We start from the raw sequence: 22,347 nt of genomic DNA on the forward strand, positions 1-22,347 counted from the left end.
GACGTGTCCCCCTGCTTAAGCCGTACATGTCCAGGCCCGTCTGAAGTTTGCTAGAGTGCATTTGGATGATCCAGAAGAGGATTGGGAGAATGTCATATGGTCAGATGAAACCAAAATAGAACTCAACTCGTCGTGTTTGGAGGACAAAGAATGCTGAGTTGCATCCAAAGAACACCATACCTAATGTGAAGCATGGGGGTGGAAACATCATGCTTTGGGGCTGTTTTTCTGCAAAGGGACCAGGACGACTGATCCGTGTAAAGGAAAGAATGAATGGGGCCATGTATCGTGAGATTTTGAGTGAAAACCTCCTTCCATCAGCAAGGGCATTGAAGATGAAACGTGGCTGGGTCTTTCAGCATGACAATGATCCCAAACACACCGCCCGGGCAACGAAGGAGTGGCTTCGTAGAAGCATTTCAAGGTCCTGGAGTGGCCTAGCCAGTCTCCAGATCTCAACCCCATAGAAAATCTTTGGAGGGAGTTGAAAGTCCGTGTTGCCCAGCGACAGCCCCAAAACATCACTGCTCTAGAGGAGATCTGCATGGAGGAATGGGCCAAAATACCAACAACAGTGTGTGAAAACCTTGTGAAGACTTACAGAAAACGTTTGACCTGTGTCATTGCCAACAAAGGGTATATAACAAAGTATTGAGAAACTTGTGTTATTGACCAAATACTTATTTTCCACCATAAATTGCAAATAAATTCATTAAAAATCCTACAATGTGATTTTCTTGAAATTTTCTTCTCATTTTGTCTGTCATAGTTGACGTGTACCTATGATGGAAATTACAGGCCTCTCTCATCTTTTTAAGTGGGAGAACTTGCACAATTGGTGGCTGACTAAATACTTTTTTCCCCCACTGTATATATATATATATATATATATATATATATATATATATATATATATATATATATATATATATATATATATAGAGCCTCTTTAAACACAGAAATGTGATACAGTAGATTGTTTTCTGATGTTCTGTAAAAATGAACTGGAAATATAAAAATAACAGTATCATGAATAAAACAAAAAATAAGTAACTTATTTGAAATATTAGGTGCAAACTCTGCAATTCCACAACGAAACAAACCTTGAAGGACAAACAGAACAACAACTGTAAAAAGAGCTCCTTCACACGAATGTTTCTAAAACCACTAATATTCTCTTTTTGTTTCCACTCAAAGCAGCAGCACTCAGTCACTTTCTCTCTCTCTCTTTTCACTTCATCTCACCCTCTTTCCTCTCTCCCTCTGGTATTTCCTCCTTCTTTCTCTCTCCTCCTGTGTTCCTCAGACTCGAGGTGAGCCCCCTCTCTTTCTCTCCTCTCTGGCTCCTCTTAACACTTGCCCCTCTTGTCGCGCTGTTGGAACTTCCTCAGTCTCCGGCCCCACAGGTCCTTCCAGGGGATGAGCAGGCTGCCCTTGTCCGCCACCACGCCACTCTGCCCAGGGGAGTCATCATCCGTGCCCAGCAGCAGGTACTTCCTGCCAAGCTTGATTTTGGGGCACTTGCAGGCCACATCCTTGGCACGCACCCACAGGAGCTGGTCACCGCGCCGGATGCGTTGTTCTCCTTGCTTGTAGACGGAGATGATGTTGACGGTGAACTTCCACCACTCCCCTGCCTTGTCTCCTTTGAGGACGTGCACCTGGACAGCTGGATGACCAATGAGAAGAAGGAGTGAATGTGAAAATGTCACAATAAAGCAAGCAACTCTTGAGTATAAGAAATCCAGTTAAAAGTTAATGTACAGTAAAACATAGATCCCTCTTAATAAAACACAGGGTAACTAAGCAGGGAATCCATAGCAGCCTGTGGGTTTCTGTTCCTGGGGTCCAGACTGGCCTGGGGGTGACCCCTCAGCTGTAAATGTCCTGTTTTACTATAGCTCCAATAACTGCTCCAATGTTTGAGTATGATTCAGGAATTGCTGACCCAGTCTGTTTGGATTGCTCCCCCTGGTCCCTCCCCTCAGCCATCACCCCTGACCTCTCCTTGTTGTGTTGGCTAGCATACTCCGTATTACAGCAACAGTTGCCATAGTGCTCCACAGGGAAAAGACAATGGGTGCCCGCTGAGTACATTTGAATGAGCACCTCCCTGAGACTGGCTGTAATGTTTGACTACTGTGGACGTATCCTTAGAAACACTTTCCTTTCCTCAACTGACAAGCCTGGAGAAAAAGAAGTGGCGAGTATACTGGATTCAACTCAGAAAGTCCAACAGTGAAAATGCAGCATTCAACCTTTACTAAAAGAATACCACATCTGTTTGAGGTAAAAGCTCTGAAGCAAAGCCATTCTTGTGCTTTTGATAGAATGGCCTTTCAGGTGTTAAGCAGGATGCTGCACATCTTAAGAACCCTAGGCTAGAGCAACCTGGACCTGGTAGCCATTGAACCTTTCTCCCAAGAATTTGGCCCCTTAGAGCAGACAGAAATACAGACCCCCCCTTGCAGCAGCTCCCCTGCATGGATTTCTCTGTCACATAAATCTACCATTACTTCATCACTCTGATTGCAAAAACGCCTCAGTCATCGCAACAAGGGGGAAACAACTGAACTGACTGGGGTAGGAGCTAATCTGTGCTTGAGGTAAAGTGGTTTAGCTGGGAATGTGCTATTAACGATTGGACTAAAGTAGGGGGAAAATGAACCAACCTGAATAGTGTCCACTCACAATTGTTTGAATTGACCCAATTTGGAAAACAGTGTGTGGATGGTGTGAAATGTTCTCAAGATTCACACACACACTAATAAATATACACACACACACAAATGCATACATGCACACGCAGACACACGAGTGCGCACACACACACACACCTGTGTGTGGGCTAATGTTAGAAAAATATAGGTGTCTGAAAATAGCACAGGAAGTATTTTTTTCTACTTGTCTCTCTCTGAATGCCAACGTTCTCTATTGCGAGCCGCATCGATTGTCCCCCATAACAGCCTGGAACGTTCTAAGAGAACGGGAGGGGGGGCCTGCTGGTGTGAGCAAATTGTACACAATTTCAGAAGAAAGGAGGCCTGTTGGGCTGAGTAGAGCATGCTCTCACAGTCCTTCCATTCATTAACAATGTGTCTCTGGGCTGGAGCCTACTCCTTCATCCAAACACATAAAGGGTGTGTGGGGGGGTGGAGTGGGCCACTATTTATCTTCCCAGCCACAGAGAGGCTTCCAGAAGAATCGGGATGTGTTCTGACCTCATGAGCTATCCGGGTTCTGCTCCCAGAGCCCCATCCAAGAGCAGCGTGAGAATCCAGCAGAGATAGCCCTCTTCTCTCCGGGTCGCTCTTACTGACCGACTGGCTAACTAGCTCCCCGGGTGAATGGACCAGACTCAACTCTATGCTGTCTGACACCAATGCAGAACCCTCTGTCCTCAAACCTCTGCACATTGCTTCAGTCCTGCTCCTGACCCAATTAAGTCCAAAACGCCCATGGGGCTGGTGTTGAACTGAGCTCATGAATGGAGATCTAGGAAACTAAACATCTGTTTTTCTAGCAGACAATCGGGTACATCAGTACTACTTGGACCATCTTAGCAGGGTGGCACAGAGGGAGGGAGAGAGAGGGAGTGGGAGAGAGAGGGAGTGCGAGGAAGAGGAAGAGAGAGGAAGTGCGAGGAAGAGGGAGAAAGAGGAAGTGCGAGGAAGAGGGAGAGAGAGGAAGTGTGAGGAAGAGGGAGAGAGAGGAAGTGCAAGGAATTGGGAGAGAGAGGAAGAGGGAGAGAGAGGGAGAGAGAGGGAGAGAGAGGGAGTGCGAGGAAGAGGGAGAGAGAGGAAGTGCGAGGAAGAGGGAGAAGAGGTGCGAGGAAGTGGGAGAGAGAGGAAGTGTGAGGAAGAGGGAGAAGAGGTGTGAGGAAGTGGGAGAGAGAGGAAGAGGGAGAGAGAGGGAGAGAGAGGAAGAGGGAGAGAGAGGGAGAGAGGGGAAGAGGGAGAGAGAGGAAGAGGGAGCGAGAGGAAGAGGGAGAGAGAGGAAGAGGGAGAGAGAGGAAGAGGAAGGAAGAGGAAGAGGAAGGAAGAGGGAGAGAGAGGAAGAGGGAGAAAGAGAAGGGTTTAATAGCACAATGCCTGCCAAGCCTCCCGCTGGGTCCCCTCTCTGAGCAGTGTGCTGGGGCTTGACCTGCACACCGCCAACAAGGGGGCTCTAATCAAATTAGAGGGTGTTTAATTTCAATACTGAGGCCCATGTCCCATCTGGTTATCAGCTGAGTGACTGATCTGGGCCCTGCTGCCCCCAGGGTGAGCTCACAGGGGCTGCTGGGTGACGGGGCTGTGTGACCCTTCCTTTCACCGCTGGCCCTGAACGTCTGCAAAAGCTCTTTGATTCATTGTCCTCCCCGCTGGAGGGGTGTCAGCCCAGAATATAACCCTTTGTGGCAGCCGTCTCCGTAGCTACGACCAAGATGGAAAACAAAAATGAATAAACACAACATATTTCTTTCTCTCCGGGGTGGCAATCCATCAGCGTCGGCCTAATTTACCACCTGTTTGCGCCCTGTGGAATGCTCAGAGCCGGCAGAGTGCACCACTGTGTTTAAACATGGGGCCTCTTCCCGCGACCCCGGGAGGCCCGCAGCGCCACTCACACAGGGGGGTCGTGGCCCCCAAGAACAGAGACACTGTGAACCCCACAAAGGCCCAGGGACAGCCCTGAGAAATGAATTAGATTGAGGCAGAGAAAAAGCCCCCTGAGGAATGGTCTCTCCATACAGCTCCAGCTCAGCCACAGGAGAATCATCAGTGCTCAGCTTTTTTGATGAACTCCGGAGAAACCAATAGGAACCTCCTGCTTTTCATTTACATTTTAGTCATTTAGCAGACGCTCTTATCCAGAGCGACTTACAGTTAGTGAGTGCATACATTTTCATACTGGCCCCCCGTGGGAAACGAACCCACAACCCTGGCGTTGCAAGCGCCATGCTCTACCAACTGAGCTACAGGGGACATGAATCAGTCTTGTGATTTATAGATGCGTCCGTTCTTTTTATGGATGACTAGCAAGATTAAATTAATGAAAATATGGATTCTGTTGACTGTTCAGTTTTCTGGTGAACTGAAACAAGGAGCTCACATTATTGTCTCTCTCTCTCTGTGTTGCACAATATTGATTGAGAAAAGAAGAACATTTGGCCATTTATGCATTGGGACTTTGTTAAAAGTCTGACATATCGCTCCGTTTGATTGATGAACTATGATTGATGATGAGGCTTTTGGACATGTGACAGCTATGAAGGGGAACAGTGTGGCCAATGCAGCTGGATGTGTTTCATTAGAGAATTAAAGGGATAGGTCACCCAAATTACAAAATGACACATTGGTGTACTTACCCTGTAAGCAGTCTATAGACAAGGTATGACAGCAATCCATGCTTTGATTTAGTTGACATGACTTGAATGGGATTTGTGTCACAAATGCTAAAACGTTAGCATGTGAAAACAGTGCCAGGGAAACTAAACCAAAGCATGGATTGCAGTCATTCCTTGTCCATAGACTGCTTACAGGGTAAGGACACCACTATGTAATTTTGTAATATGGGTGAACTATCCCCAAACCCTGATTATAGCAGATACGGTCTCATATGAACAAATATTCTATCAATCAAAGGCTTAACAAAATGATCACCAATTTATTGGGTGACAAAAATATTCAATATTATATAGGCCTACTGTACAGTTAGGTCTCATGCCAGGAGTCTAAGAGAGCTTGCATTGTCTTTTATAAAGGAAACTTTAGTGGATATTTGGTGATAGGGAGTACGATCTGTTCTCCCATGCTGGCAGAGCGCTGGACATGCCTCAGGGTTTGTGCTGCTGCTGCGGCTGGGGAGATTTGTACAGTGGTTAGCAGACATGAATCTGCTGATAGGAGATCTGCACCATACTACTACTGTGATTAATGGAATGGAAAACCCTCAGAGGGGAGGGAATCACTATCCTTATGGGGATATGGAGGCTACACAGTGGTACAGCGCAATGAAACACTATATTAGCGGCCAGCATCATCAATCATTCAAACTCAAATTTCCTTTTAGCTTCAAGTTATAGAAGTTATTTCATTTGTGAAACAGTTCTAAAAAACCAAGGCATGAAAACACAAGCTATGTAATACCTGTATTTGGCTTGGAAGTGAATGCTTTCATACTGGCACATTTGTAATGGCACATTTGATCAGAAGTATTTCAGATGCAGATGAACTCCTGTGGAGTCATTGATGACAGAGTATATTTGTTGTGCACTTTGGCTAATTTTATTAATATGGGGCTTGCTGAAAATGCCTAAGAGCCAGCTCCTAGCCAGAGCCTCATGCTCCCAGGGTGCACCAGCCTTTCACCATGGAGCAATAATACTGGACCCCACTGAGGCTGGCGGGCCTGAGAGCAGTGATTGCCCCAGACCATGGGCAGGAGCCAGGGTGAGCAGATCCACAGGGCTTAGAGGGAGGTGGAAGGGGAGAGGAAATGGTCCGTTAGTTGTAATTGAGAGGGACTGTGAGAGGACGCTGCGGGAGCTTGTTCTGCAGCCCTCTGAAGCTCAGAGCCCTGGCTTTATGAGGTACAACTCCCCTAAGACACACACACACATCCGTCAAGGTGGGACAACAAATCCAAAGAGTTCCAGCTAAAGCCTGGCAGAGCGGAGTTTTGCAGCTCTCCAAACCAACAGGGTGGCTGGCTCGTGCCCCAACCTCTCTCTGTGGACAGTTTCAGCTGGAGTGGAGGAACTGATATGAGCTCAAGATGTAGAGGATAGAGTTGAATAATCCCTTTGTTTCTCTGCCCAGACACTGATGCCACTGATCTCTATCTTTGGTGATAAAAGAAGAGGCCCTGCGGTGAGGATGCCCCCAGCAAACACTCTTCTCTCTGTCCAGCTCCCTCCACCTCCAGTGAATCTCACATAGTAATGAGTGTATGTCAGTGCAGGGATGTTAGGATATGTTAGACATAGGTTTTGTGTGGCTAGCTTACAGATGATAGATAATAATATGTATATATGTTTTGCATATAAACTAATCAAAGTGTAAGTAGACTGGATACATCTGTTAATGTGCTTTACACCAGTCTAAAGCTGTCTGGTTTTGAACATGACCTTCAGGAAATATTTAATTTTTTTGAATTCCATCATGTCTTATTTCCCAGAAAGCAGCACTTCACAGTCTAATACTGGCTGGCCTGTCCATCAGCGGGGTCCCCTGGGCTCAGTTTTGAGACCATTTCCCTTTGATGCAATGACTCTTATCCTGGGAGTGTGAATAAGCCACAGAGAGGGGCTTGGGCAGTGGACATGCCTGAGATTAATAAATACATCTGACCCTCAACCGCTGGCCGACGCCTGGGCATAATATTCCTGCATAGTGGACTCACCATAGTCTTTCTTGCAGTACTTCTTCATGTTGATCTTTAGCTTGCCCTTGGATGTCTTGCAGTGAGAATCACAGTCTGTGGAAGAGAGGGAAATAATGGGTGCATTAGGTTACAGCACACCCAACATATCACAAACATCTAGATTTGAATTATTCTCTCTCTCCCATGGTTTATGGACTGACCTCAATTATGTTATCTAATAAATGCTTTTTAGGTACATCCAAGGGTCTACACTCTACCCCCACTATAAGGGATTGAAAGCTTACATCTATTGCCAGGCCATTTTAGTGTACTTGTGGTCCACTGTCTCATGTTATGCTGTTATGGTGTCCCTGTGGAGATGGTGGAGGCTAGGCGAACCGAACGAGTGTGCTCACATACTCCCTTACTGTCATGACTTCCGCCGAGGCTGCCTCCCCTCCTTGTTCGGGCAGGCTTCGGTGTTCGTCGTCACCGGTTACTAGCCACTGCCGCTCCATTATTCATCATTCCATTTGTCTTGTCTTGTCAATCACACACACCTGGTTCTTATCCGCTCATTAGTCCGTGAATAAGTGTTCCCTCTGCCCCCCTTGTCCTTGTGGGTGATTGTTAATTGTGAGAGTAGTGTAGCTCGGTGGAGCTACTCGTACCTTGTTATTGCCAGGGTAGATATTTCTCCTGTGCCTGTTATTGTTGAAGCTACCGTTACCTTGTTGTCACGATCGTTTATAGACGGGACAGACCAAGGCGCAGCGTGATAAGCATACATGTTTATTTAAACGAATAAACACACGACAAAACAATAAACAAACGATACGTGAAGTCCAAGGCAGCACAACATACCTTAACACGGAACAAGATCCCACAACCCACTAGTGCCCATAGGCTGCCTAAGTATGGTCCCCAATCAGAGACAACGAGCGACAGCTGCCTCTGATTGGGAACCACACCGGCCAACATAGATCTAGACATCCTAGATCTAAACATAGAAAATCCAACATAGAACATCACCACAATGAATATACACAACAAGGAAAATCACACCCTGACTCAACAGATAATAGTCCTCAGAGTCAGGGCGTGACAGTACCCCCCCCATCCCAAAGGTGCAGATTCCGACCGCACAACATAAACATAACAGGGTAGGGGCTGGGTCGGCATTCCACCTCGGAGGCGGATCCGGCTCCGGGCGTGACCACCACAATACTCTCCACCTCCCTGTTGCGCCCCTGGTCTGGTCTGGACCTCGGCGCGCTGCTTCCCCTCTCCTTCCTCCCACGAAGTACCAAGCCCTGTCTGGACCCTGGTGTGGGAGACCCCGAACCTGGAGAGGGGCTGACGTCTGGGTCTGGACTGGAACCGCTGACTGGAGCTGGACCCGACGACGGTGGATCGACCTGCTCTGGCTCCGGAGTGGAACCGCTGACCGGAGCTGGACTGGACCCCGGTGGAGCGGATTGCGCTGGCTCCGGAGTGGAGCAGCTGACCGGAGCTGAACTGGGCACCGGTGGAGCGGACTGCTCTGGCTCCGGAGTGGATCCGCTGACCGGAGCTGGACTGGACCCCGGTGGAGCGGATTGCTCTGGCTCCGGAGTGGAGCAGCTAACCGGAGCTGGATCAGGCACCGGTGGAGCGGACTGCTCTGGCTCCGGAGTGGAGCAGCTGACCGGTGCCGGACCAGGCACCGGTGGGACAGGCACGGGCCGTACTGGACTGGACACACGCACCACTGGTTTGGTGCGAGGGACAGGAAAAGGCCGGACCGGGCTGGCGACGCGCACCACTGGCTTGGTGCGAGGGGCAGGAACAGGCCGGGCCGGGCTGGCGACGCGCACCACTGTCTTGGTGCGAGGGACAGGAACAGGCACGGGCCGTGCTGGACTGGACACACGCACCACTGGCTTGGTGCGAGGAGCAGGAACAGGCCGGACCGGGCTGGCGACGCGCACCACTGGCATGGTGCGAGGGACAGGAACAGGCCGGACCGGGCTGGCGACGCACACCACTGGCTTGGTGCGAGGGGCAGGAACAGGCCGGACCGGGCTGGTGACGCGCACCACTGTCTTGGTGCGAGGGACAGGAACAGGCCGGACCGGGCTGGCGACGCGCACCACTGGCTTGGTGCGAGGGGCAGGAACAGGCCGGGCCGGGCTGGCGACGCGCACCACTGGCTTGGTGCGAGGGGCAGGAACAGGCCGGGCCGGGCTGGCGACGCGCACCACTGGCTTGGTGCGAGGGGCAGGAACAGGCCGGGTCGGGCTGGCGACGCGCACCACTGGCTTGGTGCGAGGGGCAGGAACAGGCCGGACCGGGCTGGCGACGCGCACCACTGGCTTGGTGCGAGGGTCAGGAACAGGCCGGACCGGGCTGGCGACGCGCACCACTGGTTTGGTGCGAGGGACAGGAACAGGCCGGACCGGGCTGGCGACGCGCACCACTGGCTTGGTGCGAGGGGCAGGAACAGGCCGGGCCGGGCTGGCGACGCGCACCACTGTCTTGGTGCGAGGGACAGGAACAGGCCGGACCGGGCTGGCGACGCGCACCACTGGCTTGGTGCGAGGAGCAGGAACGGGCCGGACCGTACTGGGCACACACACCACTGGCTTAGTGCGGGGAGCAGGAACGGGTCGGGCCGTACTGGGAACACGCACCACTTGCTTGGTGCGAGGAGCGGGACTGGATTCCTTTATAAACCCCCGCTCCTTCTGCTGCCTAACCAGCTCCTCTCGCCGTGCTTCTACACCTTCCTTCTCCCTTTTTGCCTCCTGTAGCTCCTCCCTCTGACCGAATAACTCCTGCTCCCTCTGAACCAATAGCCCCCGTAACATGGTGGCCTCCTCTCCTAACCTGCAGATCCGCCCTTTAACGGCCTCCTGTTGCCTCGTCGTCCACACCGTGTGCCCCCAAAAAAAAAATTATTGAGGTTGCCTCTCGGGTCTCTGTCGTCTGCACGGTTGGCGCCGTTTCTCCTCTCCTGCCTGGGCATTTACCTTTGCCCATGGCCCTTTCCCCGCGAATATCTCCTCCCATGACCACAATTTGCCCACCTGTGACATCGCTACTCGCTCTTCCTGGGCACGGTGCTTGGTCCTCGTTTGGTGGGATCTTCTGTCACGATCGTTTATAGACGGGACGGACCAAGGCGCAGCGTGATAAGCATACATGTTTATTTAAACGAATAAACACACGACAAAACATTAACAAACGATACGTGAAGTCCAAGGCAGCACAACACAACATACCTTAACACGGAACAAGATCCCACAACCCACTAGTGCCCATAGGCTGCCTAAGTATGGTCCCCAATCAGAGACAACGAGCGACAGCTGCCTCTGATTGGGAAACACACCGGCCAACATAGATCTAGACATCCTAGATCTAAACATAGAAAATCCAACATAGAACATCACCACAATGAATATACACAACAAGGAAAATCACACCCTGACTCAACAAATAAGAGTCCTCAGAGTCAGGGCGTGACACTTGTATTGCCAGGGTAGATTTTCCCCTGTGCCTGTTTCGTTTGTCGCTATCCAGCGCTTTTTGTGTACAACGGAATAAACTCTGCATTCGGTGATTACCCTCCTGCACCTGACTCCTTCTATCACACTGGAGCTTTACTTCTCCAGCATCAGGCCGGCGCCATCGGAGCGGGAGAAGGTGTCTGTCTTCGTTTCCTGCCTCTCGGGGAAAGCCCTGAAGTGGGCCAACAGGGAGTTTGCTCGCCTCTTTCGGGCGGTCTTTGATCACCTGCCCGAGGGTCGAGAGGCGGGCAAGTGGCTGGTCCACCTGAGGCAGGGGACGAGGGCCACGCAGGACTTTGCGTTGGAGTTTCGGACTCTGGCAGTGGGGTCCGGGTGGAACGAGCGGGCCCTGATCGACCATTTCCGGTGCCATCTGCAGGAGGACGTCCGACGGGAGCTAGCCTGCCGGGACACCATGTTGTCTTTCACAAAACTGGTGGACACGGCCATCCGTTTGGACAACCTGCTGGCAGCCAGAGGACGTCCTGGTAGGGGTCTGCCTGTTTCCACCCCGGACGACTCGGATCCCGAGCTGATGGAGCTGGGTGGAGCCGCCGTCCGAGAGAGCGGAGGACGACAGCGACAGGGCCACTCTGGTGGCACGAAGGGACAGTACACCACATGTCGTAGTCAACGCTCTTTTGGGTCTGGAGGCGGCAGGCAGGGCACTCTCGCATCACCCCAGGTATTGAACACCCACACTCGTTCAGAGCCCTCTGCTGCGCATTGTACCCTACCTATCCACTTTCCCAATCACATGGTGGTTCCCCAGTGTAAGGCACTAGTCGATTCAGGCGCAGCTGGGAACTTTATGGACAGGGCATTCTCACGCCGTCAAGGCATTTCATTGGTTCCCCTATCCATTCCACTCCCCATCAGAGCACTTGATAGTCAACCATTAGGGTCTGGGTTTGTAAAGGAAGTCATGGTACCAGTCACCATGATCACCCAGGAGACTCATTGTGAGCAGGTTACTTTTTCGATTATTGAGTCTCCTGCTTTCCCTGTGGTATTAGGTATCCCTTGGCTAGCACTCCACCACCCCACCTTCTCATGGCCGCAGAGGGTTCTCACGGGGTGGTCGCGAGAGTGTCAGGGTAGGTGTCTAGGTGTTTCCGTTGGTGCAACGGTTGGTGGAAAGTCCAGACGGTACCTCCACCGTGCGCATTCCCCCCAAATACCATGATCAGGCGCACGTGTTTTCTAAGACACAGGCGAAAAAATTACCACCTCATCGGGCGGGGGATTGCGCGATAAACCTTCGGGTAGACGCTGTACCTCCCAGGAGTCATGTGTACCCCCTGTCGCAGGCTGAAACGGAGGCTATGGAAACATACGTCACCGAGTCCCTGGGCCAGGGGTATATACGTCCCTCCACTTCACCCGCCTCCTCAAGTTTCTTCTTTGTGAAGAAGAAAGACAGAGGTCTGCGCCCGTGCATTGATTATCGATCACTGAACAAGGAGACTATAAGATTTAGTTATCCTCTCCCCCTCATTCCTTCAGTGATTGAGTCAATGCATGGGGCACACTTCTTCACTAAACTAGATCTCAGGAGTGCATACAACCTGGTGCGTGTTCGGGAGGGGGATGAGTGGAAGACAGCATTCAGCACAACCACGGGGCATTATGAATACCTGGTGATGCCCTACGGTTTGATGAATGCTCCATCCGTCTTCCAGTCCTTTCTGAACGAGGTGTTTCGGGACATGCTTGGTCGCGGTGTGGTGGTCTACATCGATGACATCCTGGTGTATTCCGCTACGTGCGCCGAGCATGTGTCCCTGGTTCGCAAAGTGCTGGCCCGACCTTTATGCCAAGGCAGAGAAGTGTATGTTTTTCCAGCAGTCCGTCTCCTTCCTCGGATACAGCATTACCACCTCAGGTGTGGAGATGGAGGGAGATCGCATTTCAGCCGTGCGTAATTGGCCGACTCCAACCACGGTTAAGGAGGTGCAGCGCTTCCTTGGCTTTGCCAAATACTATCGGAGGTTTATCCGGGGCTTTGGCATGGTCGCAGCTCCCATTACATCCCTGTTGAAGGGTGGGCCGTCCCGGCTCCGCTGGTCTGCTGAGGCTGACCTGGCCTTCAGGAGACTGCGGGGTCTGTTCACCTCAGCTCCGGTACTGGCCCACCCCGATCCATCACTACCGTTCGTAGTGGAGGTGGATGCGTCCAAGGTAGGGATAGGCGCTGTCCTATCCCAATGCTCTGGCACGCCACCCAATCTTCGCCCCTGTGCCTTCTTCTCTAAGAAGCTCAGTCCGGTGGAGCAGAACTACGACGTTGGTGATCGGAAGCTGTTGGCTGTTGTCCGAGCTTTGACCGTGTGGAGGCATTGGCTCGAAAGGGGCAAAACACCCTTTCCTCGTCTGGACGGACCACCGTAACCTGGAGTATATCTGGGCAGCAAGGAGGCTGAATCCTCGCCAGGCCAGGTGGGCTCTATTCTTCACCCGGTTTGATTTCACACTATCATACATTCCGGGTGCGAAGAACGTGAAGGCAGACGCACTGTCCCGGCTGTATGACACAGAGGAGAGGTCCAAAGACAACACCCCCATACTCCCGGCCTCCTGCATTGTGGCGCTGGTAGTATGGGCGATGGACGCGAAATATAGAGCAGGCATTACGCACAGATCCATCTCCACCTCAGTGTCCAGCTGGGCTGCGGTACGTGCCTGCTCTTATCCGTGATCGGCTGATCTTCTGGGCACACAAGTCATCCTCCTCTGGTTACCCAGGTATCGGTCATACAGTGCGCTGCCTGATCTTAAAGTACTGGTGGCCTACCTTGTCTAAGGAAGTGAGGGTGTACGTCTCCTCCTGCTCGGTGTGCGCCCAGAGTAAGGCACCTAGGCACCTCCCAGCGGGTAAGTTACAACCTTTACCAGTTCCACAACGACCATGGTCTCACCTTAGTGTTGATTTCTTGACTGATCTTCCCCTCTCCCAAGGTAACACCACCATCCTGGTCGTTGTGGACCGCTTTTCCAAGTCCTGCCGCCTCCTTCCTCTGCCCGGTCTCCCCACGGCCCTGCAGACTGCGGAGGCCCTGTTTACTCACGTCTTCCGGCACTACGGGGTGCCAGAGGATATAGTGTCCGACCGAGGTCCCAGTTCACATCCAAGGTTTGGAAGGCGTTCATGGAACGTCTGGGGGTCTCAGTCAGCCTGACCTCTGGGTTCCACCCCGAGTCAAATGGGCAGGTGGAACGGGTAAATCAGGATGTGGGTAGGTTCCTGCGGTCCTACTGCCAGGACCGGCCGGGGGAGTGGTCGGTGTTCTTGCCATGGGCAGAATATGCCCAGAACTCTCTCCGTCACTCCTCTACTTACCTAACGCCATTCCAATGTGTTTTAGGTTACCAACCTGTTCTGGCACCGTGGCACCAGAGCCAGACCGAGGCTCCTGCGGTGGATGACTGGTTTCGGCGCGCGGAGGAGTCGTGGGACGCTGCCCACGTTCACGTCCAGCGCTCCGTGCGTCATCAGAAGGCCAACACTGACCGTCATTTAGCAGACGCTCTTATCCAGAGTGACTTACAAATTGGTGCATTCAACATATGATAGCCAGTGGGACAACCACCTTTCTTTTAATTAATTTTTTATTTTTATGGGGGGGTGGGGGAAGAAGGATTACTTTATACTATTCCAGGTATTCCTTAAAAAGGTAGGGTTTCAAGTGTCTCCGCGAGGTGGTCAGTGACTCCGCTGTCCTGGCGGAGCTTGTTCCACCATTGGGGTGCCAGAGCAGCGAATAGCTTTGACTGGGCTGAGCGGGAACTGTGCTTCCATAGAGGTAGGGGAGCTAGCAGGCCAGAGGTGGATGAACGTAGTGCCCTCGTTTGGGTGTAGGGTCTGATCAGAGCCTGAAGGTAAGGAGGTGCCGTTCCCCTCACAGCTCCGTAGGCAAGCACCATGGTCTTGTAGTAGATGCGAGCCTCAACTGGAAGCCAGTGGAGTGTGCGGAGGAGCGGGGTGACATGAGAGAACTTGGGAAGGTTGAACACCAGACGGGCTGTAGCGTTCTGGATGAGTTGTAGGGGTTTAATGACACAGGCAGGGAGCCCAGCCAACAGCGAGTTGCAGTAATCCAGACGGGAGATGACAAGTGCCTGGATTAGGACCTGTGCCGCTTTCTGTGTAAGGTAGGGTCGTACTCTGCGAATACTTGTAGAGCATGAACCTGCAGGATCGGGTCACCGCTTTGATGTTAGCGGAGAATGACAGGGTGTTGTCCAGGAGCAATTAGGGTTAAGTGCCTTGCTCAAGGGCACATCGACAGATTTTTCACCTAGGCGGCTCGGGGATTAGAACCAGCGACCTTTCGGTTACTGGCACAACGCTCTTAACCACTAAGCTACCTGCCGCCCGTTCCATCCTGGATTTGAGGCGTCGGGTGGGGGGCCTTCAGTACCTCGTGGAGTGGGAGAGGTATGGTCTGGAGGAACGGTGCTGGGTCCCGGTGAGGGATATCCTCGATCCCTCCCTGTTGCGGGATTTCCACCGTCGCCATCCGGCTCCCCCTGCTCCGCGTCCTCCTGGCCGTCACCAAGGCCGGGGTCGGCGCGCTGCTGGAGCTGCGCGTCAAAATGGGGGTACTGTCACGACTTCCGCCGAGGCTGCCTCCCCTCCTTGTTCGGGCAGGCTTCGGCGTTCGTCGTCACCGGCTTACTAGCCACTGCCGCTCCATTATTCATCATTCCATTTGTCTTGTCTTGTCAATCACACACACCTGGTCTTATCCCCTCATTAGTCCGTGTATAAGTGTTCCCTCTGCCCCCCTTGTCCTTGTGGGTGATTGTTAATTGTGAGAGTAGTGTAGCTCGGTGGAGCTACTCGTACCTTGTTATTGCCGGGGTAGATATTTCCCCTGTGCCTGTTATTGTTGGAGCTACCGTTACCTTGTATTGCCAGGGTAGATTTTCCCCTGTGCCTGTTTCATTTGTCGCTATCCAGCACTATTTGTGTACGAAGAAATAAACTCTGGATTCTGTGATTACCCTCCTGCACCTGACTCCTTCTATCACACTCATCACACTTACAAGACCTTCGCTTGAAAAATTAGAAAAAATCGGCAATAGTACTGTTTGTCCATCTTGCGGCGTCGTAGCCAGTATACACTTCCTCAAAATAGTTTGAATAAATCTAAGATACCTCAAGAAATCTGTCATTAATTTTGACGTTTTTGCAGAGGAGATCTTAGTCGCGCAGTTTTATATCTAACTAAGATATTTGGTTTAGTATTTCTCAGGTGAACAAAATGTGCATGAAAATGAGTTGTCTATCGTTGAATGTCAACAAAAACTTCATTGAAGAATCCCTACTGTTGACCAAAAGACCAACACACGGCTCCCGAACTTGGGATAGCATCGAGAAAATGTTTTGTGTGCACGAACAGCTGGAAACAAAAAACTTGCAGAAGACCAAAACAAACAAAAACGTCACAAAATGTCTGATTGGAGAAAAAAAAACTGATTGAAATGGATTTAACAGGTGACATCAATAAGGGATCATAGCTTTCACCTGGATTCACCTGGTCAGCCTATGGTTTTGTACACTCAGTGTATATGCACAAACTGTTCCGAACTGTTTAGGATGGGAAGCATGCGGACGCCTTTACACAGATCCTATTGTCAGCTCACTCCCACTCTCTTCCTCCAACCTCTCCACACAGAATCCCTAGCCTGTCAGAGTCCTGGCATCCATTGTGTCAGCACTCATGGTTGGGAAGGTCTCTTACAAAAGGAGGTCACTGAGGGAAATTAGCTAGTAGCCTACCAAAAATTAGCAGGGGCCTAAACAGTATCCAACACACTTGAGACGAGAAAGAGAATACTCTCACGTTGGCCGGAGCCGATCTCTCTGTGGCCTTTGAGAGGAGCCTGCTGCAAACCAGTGGCCAGAAAGAGCTCATAGAGTTATGATTAATTGCTTTTGGGTCTGGTGCTATCCCTTTGACACCAGGCTGTGTTGACCTGGGCTCGCAGGCGTGCCAAGAAGCTTTATCGATGTCCGCCGACCGTCGTGTTGTCAGGGTGCCAGGCACCTTTTGTAATGGGGGAGATGGGGCTGGGACGAGAGGCCAAACTGAAAATGAAAATCATTTGTTCCCTCCACTTTTCCACTGACTGACACAAATTGGAACTAGAACATCTCCTGGTTTTGCTCCCCCTCCCAGTGTAATAAGCCCCATGCTCTTTTTTTTTGGGGGACGAGGGGCTGGTCGGCCAGGGGAAAAGGGGGAGCAGTTGGGAGAGAGGGGACCTTTCAGCTTGCCTGAATATGGACAAACTTCATTATTTCTTCCAGCCTCTGTCCAGTCCTCCCCTTTCTTTCCCTTTATACTCAGTGTGAATGAGGTTGCCCGGGTAACAGCGGAGGGAGAAAAAAACGCACTCCCCCAAAAAGGAGGATTGGGGCGGAGGCAGGGGGATGGGGAGTGCATGTATGTGGAGAAAACATTTCTAGTGAAACGCCTGGCAGCTTTCGGGTGGTGTAGAAATAAAAAAGGGAAGGGAAATCCCAAAGTAAATGAATTTGACGAGTCCATATCGACCACGCCTGATTTTCATGTAAATGTAGCGAGGGCCCATTTGTCTCCCCCTGGCCCCTGGAGGCCTTCATCGTACCTCCCTTTGATAGCTGCCATTGCCCATTAGCCCAGCAGCACAATCCCAGCACTGGCCATCACACCCACAGCTCTCATTAAGGCCCGGCCCCCGCTGGGAGGACAAACGTCCCCTTTGTGTGGCCTCTCGAGCGGGGCCACCGCCATTCTCCAGGGTCCCTGGGGACCACACCGCTCTTAATTTGGAGGGTGGTGTCTGTGTGGGGTTCCTGACAAGACTCCAAACCCCATTGCAGCTGGTTGCCACCGTATGTAGCAGGTTGGCCATTCACCGCAGTGAAATATGTGGCGCCACACTGTTAGTCCGATGATAATGATAAAAAATGACAGAACCTACACTACCAATTAAAAGTTTGGACACACCTACTCATTCAAGGGTTTTTCTTTATTTTTACTATTTTTTACATTGTATAATAATAGTGAAGACATCAACACTATGAAATAACACATATGGAATCATGTAGCAAACAAAAAAGTGTTAAACAAATCAAAATATATTTTTTATTTGACATTCTTCAAATAGCCACCCTTTGCCTTGATGACAGCTTTGCACACTCTTGGCATTCTCTCAACCAGCTTCACCTGGAATGCTTTTCCAACAGTCTTGAAGGAGTTCCCACATATGCTGAGCACTTGTTGGTTGCTTTAATTCACTCTGCGGTCCGACTCATCCCAAACCATCTCAATTGGGTTGAGGTCGGGGGATTGTGGAGGCCAGGTCATCTGATGCAGCACTCCATCACTCTCCTTCTTGGTAAAATAGCCCTTACACAGCCTGGAGGTCATTGTCCTGTTGAAAACAAATGATAGTCCCACTAAGCCCAAACCAGATGGGATGGCATATCGCTGCAGAATGCTGTGATAGCCATGCTAGTTAAGTGTGCCTTGAATTCTAAATAAATCACAGACAGTGTCACCAGCAAAGCACCCCACACCATAGCACCTCCTCCTCCATGCTTTACGGTGGAAAATACACATGTGGAGATCATCCGTTCACCCACACCACATCTCACAAAGACACAGTGGTTGGAAACAAAAATCTCCAATTTGGACTCCAGACCAAAGGACAAATTTCCACCGGTCTAATGTCCATTGCTCGTGTTTCTTGGCCCAAGCAGGTCTCTTCTTCTTATTGGTGTCCTTTAGTAGTGGTTTCTTTGCAGCAATTCGACCATGAAGGCCTGATTCACACAGTCCCCTTTGAACAGTTGATGTTGAGATGTGTCTGTTACTTGAACTCTGTGAAGCATTTATTTGGGCTGAATTTCTGAGGCTAGTAACTCTAATGAACTTATCCTCTGCAGCAGAGGTAACTCTGGGTCTTCCATTCCTGTGGCGGTCCTCATGAGAGCCAGTTTCATCGTAGCGCTTGATGGTTTTTGCGACTGCACTTGAAGAAACTTTCAAAGTTCTTGAAATGTTCCATATTGACTGACCTTCATGTCTTAAAGTAATGATGGACTGTCGTTTCTCTTTGCTTATTTGAGCTGTTCTTGCCATAATATGGACTTGGTCTTTTACCAAATAGGGCTATATTCTGTATACCCTCCCTACCTTGTCACAACACAACTGATTGGCTCAAACGCATTAATTCCACAAATTAACTTTTAAGAAGGCACACCTGTTAATTGAAATGCATTCCAGGTGACTACCTCATAAAGCTGGTTGAGAGAATGCCAAGAGTGTGCAAAGCTGTCATCAAGGCAAAGGGTGGCTATTTGAAGAATCTCAAATATAAAATATATTTTGATTTAACACTTCTTTGGTTACTATGTATTATTTCATAGTTTGATGTCTTCACTATTATTCTACAATGTAGAAAATAGTAAAATTCAAGAAAAACCCTGGAATGAGTAGGTGTGTTAAAACTTTTGACTGGTACTGTATATGTTTTATATGCATGGCAATTTAAGGGAATACTTCGGGATTTTGGTAATGAGGCCCTTTTTCTACTTCCCAAGAGTCAGATGATGTCTCTGTGTCCAGTATGAAGGAAGTTAGAGGTAGTTTCGCCAGCCAATGCTAACTAGAATTAGCACAATGACTGGAAGTCTATAGGTATCTGCTAGCATGCTAGTATCCCTTTAAGTTGGACCAAAAACAAGTTGGCTTAGGCAACAGGTTTTAGAGACCAATACTTTGCTCAAGGTCTCTCTTTTTCTCCTCACACACATGCACTGAGCAGTGACAAAGTATGAGCTAAATGTTACAGTGGTAAGTCATTTCAAATCAGTGTTGCACTATAGCACGCAGACTCAGAGCTGTGCATTTGAACAATAGGGTGAAAATAAGTGAGCAAGGGAAGGGTTCTCTTCCCTCTCAGCGCAGCGAGAGTTGATTGAAAAACCTTCGGGTGTGAATGAAGCATGCAATCAGATTATGGGCTGGAGGCTGAGTGGGAATACAGAATGGGAGGCCGGGGAGAGAGAGCTGACCAAAAACATCTCCTGACACATAGATATCCACTTAAAATACTACAATTATGAAGGTGACCCTTAAAATACTACAATTATGAAGGTGACCCTTAAAATACTACAATTATGAAGGTGACCCTGAACCGAAATAAGATGTAGAAATAGAAAAACATAAAAAAATATAAACTGTGCAATGATATGAATTGTGCATGTACTAAAATACAATACATTTGTTATGTTTTGCTTTTGTAATTGCCATACTCTGTGGATGCTACATGGCTCAATAGTGTCACAAACTCACCTAAGGGCTCTTCAGAGCTGATATAGGTGGCGGTGGGCGATGCAACTGGAATCTCTGTAGCAGAGAGAACACAGCACAAACATAATGACATTTCACATCACTACTCAGTTTGACAGCTTCATATGTGGAAAAAGGAGCAAAGTTGTTAGAACGTCTCAGTTCAATTTCCTGCTCGCTTTCCTTGGGGCTTAAATGAACCTCAGAGCATTGGTGATATACTCTCAGGGATGCCTTAATAGCTTGTCATGTTATTGATTGCTGATTAGGACACAGAGATTGTGCTTGGAATACACATTAATAGCCAGTTTCCCATTTGTGTTTCATTCTCTTGTATTCGTGGCATACTGTATTGTCAGGTACAGAGAGCCAGGCCCCCCGGCCTTGTTAAAATTGAAGTTGGCAGGAAGTTTGATATCACAAAAATGTAATATTAAGCTATTAAACCTAAAACATATTATCTAGAAAATATACGAGAAACCAAATATTTTCAGCTCCATTTTCAAGACCCCCATTTCCTCCAACTTTTACACTACATTTGTTACTTTCCCAACAAAATTAAAGAAATCCTATTCCAGTGGGTTCAACGATTTATTTTATCGCTGTGGATCCTGGCCAAACATATCACACTGATTCCTTTTCCACAATGGCTTTGTTGAATTTCCAAATACAACTTTATCGGAAATGTCACCAATTGAAACGGCTGTATAAAATGGCAGCCAAATGTAAATGTCTATGTGTCCCAGCCATCAGCGTTATCTTATCTGGTCATGCCAGCTGCATTGGCGGTGCTAGCCACCCATTAGCCCATCTTGTGTGTGGCGGTTTCGTTTATCGGCAAGAGGCTGGAATCTATGGGCTGCTGATACTGCGAATAAACAAATCAGTCATCATTCCCCTGGACTGGCTGGGTGGATTTATAGGGAGATGGACTGTTAACGGTGCTGCAACACACAAGGCCATGTTAGCCTAGACATTATGGCCTGTTTTCTTAAGCTCTGGTCAAACAGTAAAATATCCATCCAAAGAAATAAAGGAAAAGGGGGAAATAACCAAATGAAATGAACTCAGGCCATGAATTCATGTATAACAAGCATGGGTTTTGGTGCGATACAGTACTTGTCAGCGACTACTCCAATTGATGGGGCCAGTGTTGTTACTAGCTGGGCCATGGTTGGGCTGACTTGTGTGGTCTGTCTGAGGACAGATCTCTAAGTACTGAGGCAGGTCATACTTATACAGGGGGCGATAGGAGAGCGGCTCTGCTGGTAGCCCTTGGCACAGCGGTTGCAGGTGATGCCAGTCACGCCGTCCTTGCAGGGGCACTGGCCGGTGGTTTGGTTGCAGGTCTTGCCGGCTGCGCCAACTGGATGACAATCACACGCTGTCAGGAGGAAAGAGCAGGAGAAAACAGAGATGATATCAACAAAATGTAGATTAGATTAAATCTGTTAGGTCTTCACTAGTATTGGTTTAAAACCAATTAGGCATAAAGCATCCTTCTCAATTCACTGTGCCTCTCGTTCCTCCAATGTTGACTCTCTAAACTTCAAAGTAAGCTTTGAACCAGCTTAAAGTGACTCCCAGGCCACCACAGATGGTGACTGGGACCTGCACCAGCAGTAAACCTCAAACAAATTACGATTACTCCCTTTTTCCTTAATGATTGTAGGCCTTGTGTGTGTGTGTGTGTGTGTGTGTGTGTGTGTGTGTGTGTGTGTGTGTGTGTGTGTGTGTGTGTGTGTGGGTGTCTGTGTGTGTGTGAGCCATGTGTGTGGGCCGTGCTTGTGAGCCGTGTGTGTGTCTGAGCCGTGTGTGTGTGTGAGCCGTGTGTGTGTGAGCCATGTGTGTGTTTGAGCTGTGTGTGTGTGAGCCTGTGTGTGTTTGAGCCGTGTGTGTGAGCTGTGTGTGTGTGAGCTTTGTGTGTGTTTGAGCCGTGTGTGTGTGTGAGCCGTGTGTGTGTGTGAGCCGTGTGTGTGTTTGAGCCGTGTGTGTGTGAGCCGTGTGTGTGTCTGAGCCGTGTGTGTGTGAGCCTGTGTGTGTTTGAGCCGTGTGTGTTTGAGCCGTGTGTGTGTTTGAGCCGTGTGTGTTTGAGCCGTGTGTGT

General features: G+C 49.7%; 1 protein-coding gene across 2 annotated transcripts in view; it reads right to left on the bottom strand.

The window, feature by feature from the left end:
- Positions 1–912: 912 nt before the first annotated feature.
- Positions 913–22,347, bottom strand: part of LOC121551235 (netrin-1) — a 52,733-nt gene continuing 31,298 nt past the window's right edge. For both annotated transcript variants that reach the window (XM_041863795.2, XM_041863794.2), the window contains exons 4-7: positions 21,477–21,626; positions 20,246–20,299; positions 7,387–7,461; positions 913–1,669 (exon numbers count right to left, since the gene is read on the bottom strand). In XM_041863795.2, coding sequence (XP_041719729.1) covers positions 1,350–1,669; positions 7,387–7,461; positions 20,246–20,299; positions 21,477–21,626 — 599 coding nt within the window. In that variant the 3' untranslated portion in view covers positions 913–1,349. The remainder of the gene's footprint in view (positions 1,670–7,386; positions 7,462–20,245; positions 20,300–21,476; positions 21,627–22,347) is intronic.

The sequence above is a fragment of the Coregonus clupeaformis genome, unplaced genomic scaffold (genome assembly GCF_020615455.1).
Source record: "Coregonus clupeaformis isolate EN_2021a unplaced genomic scaffold, ASM2061545v1 scaf0010, whole genome shotgun sequence".
Classification (NCBI taxonomy): domain Eukaryota; kingdom Metazoa; phylum Chordata; class Actinopteri; order Salmoniformes; family Salmonidae; genus Coregonus; species Coregonus clupeaformis.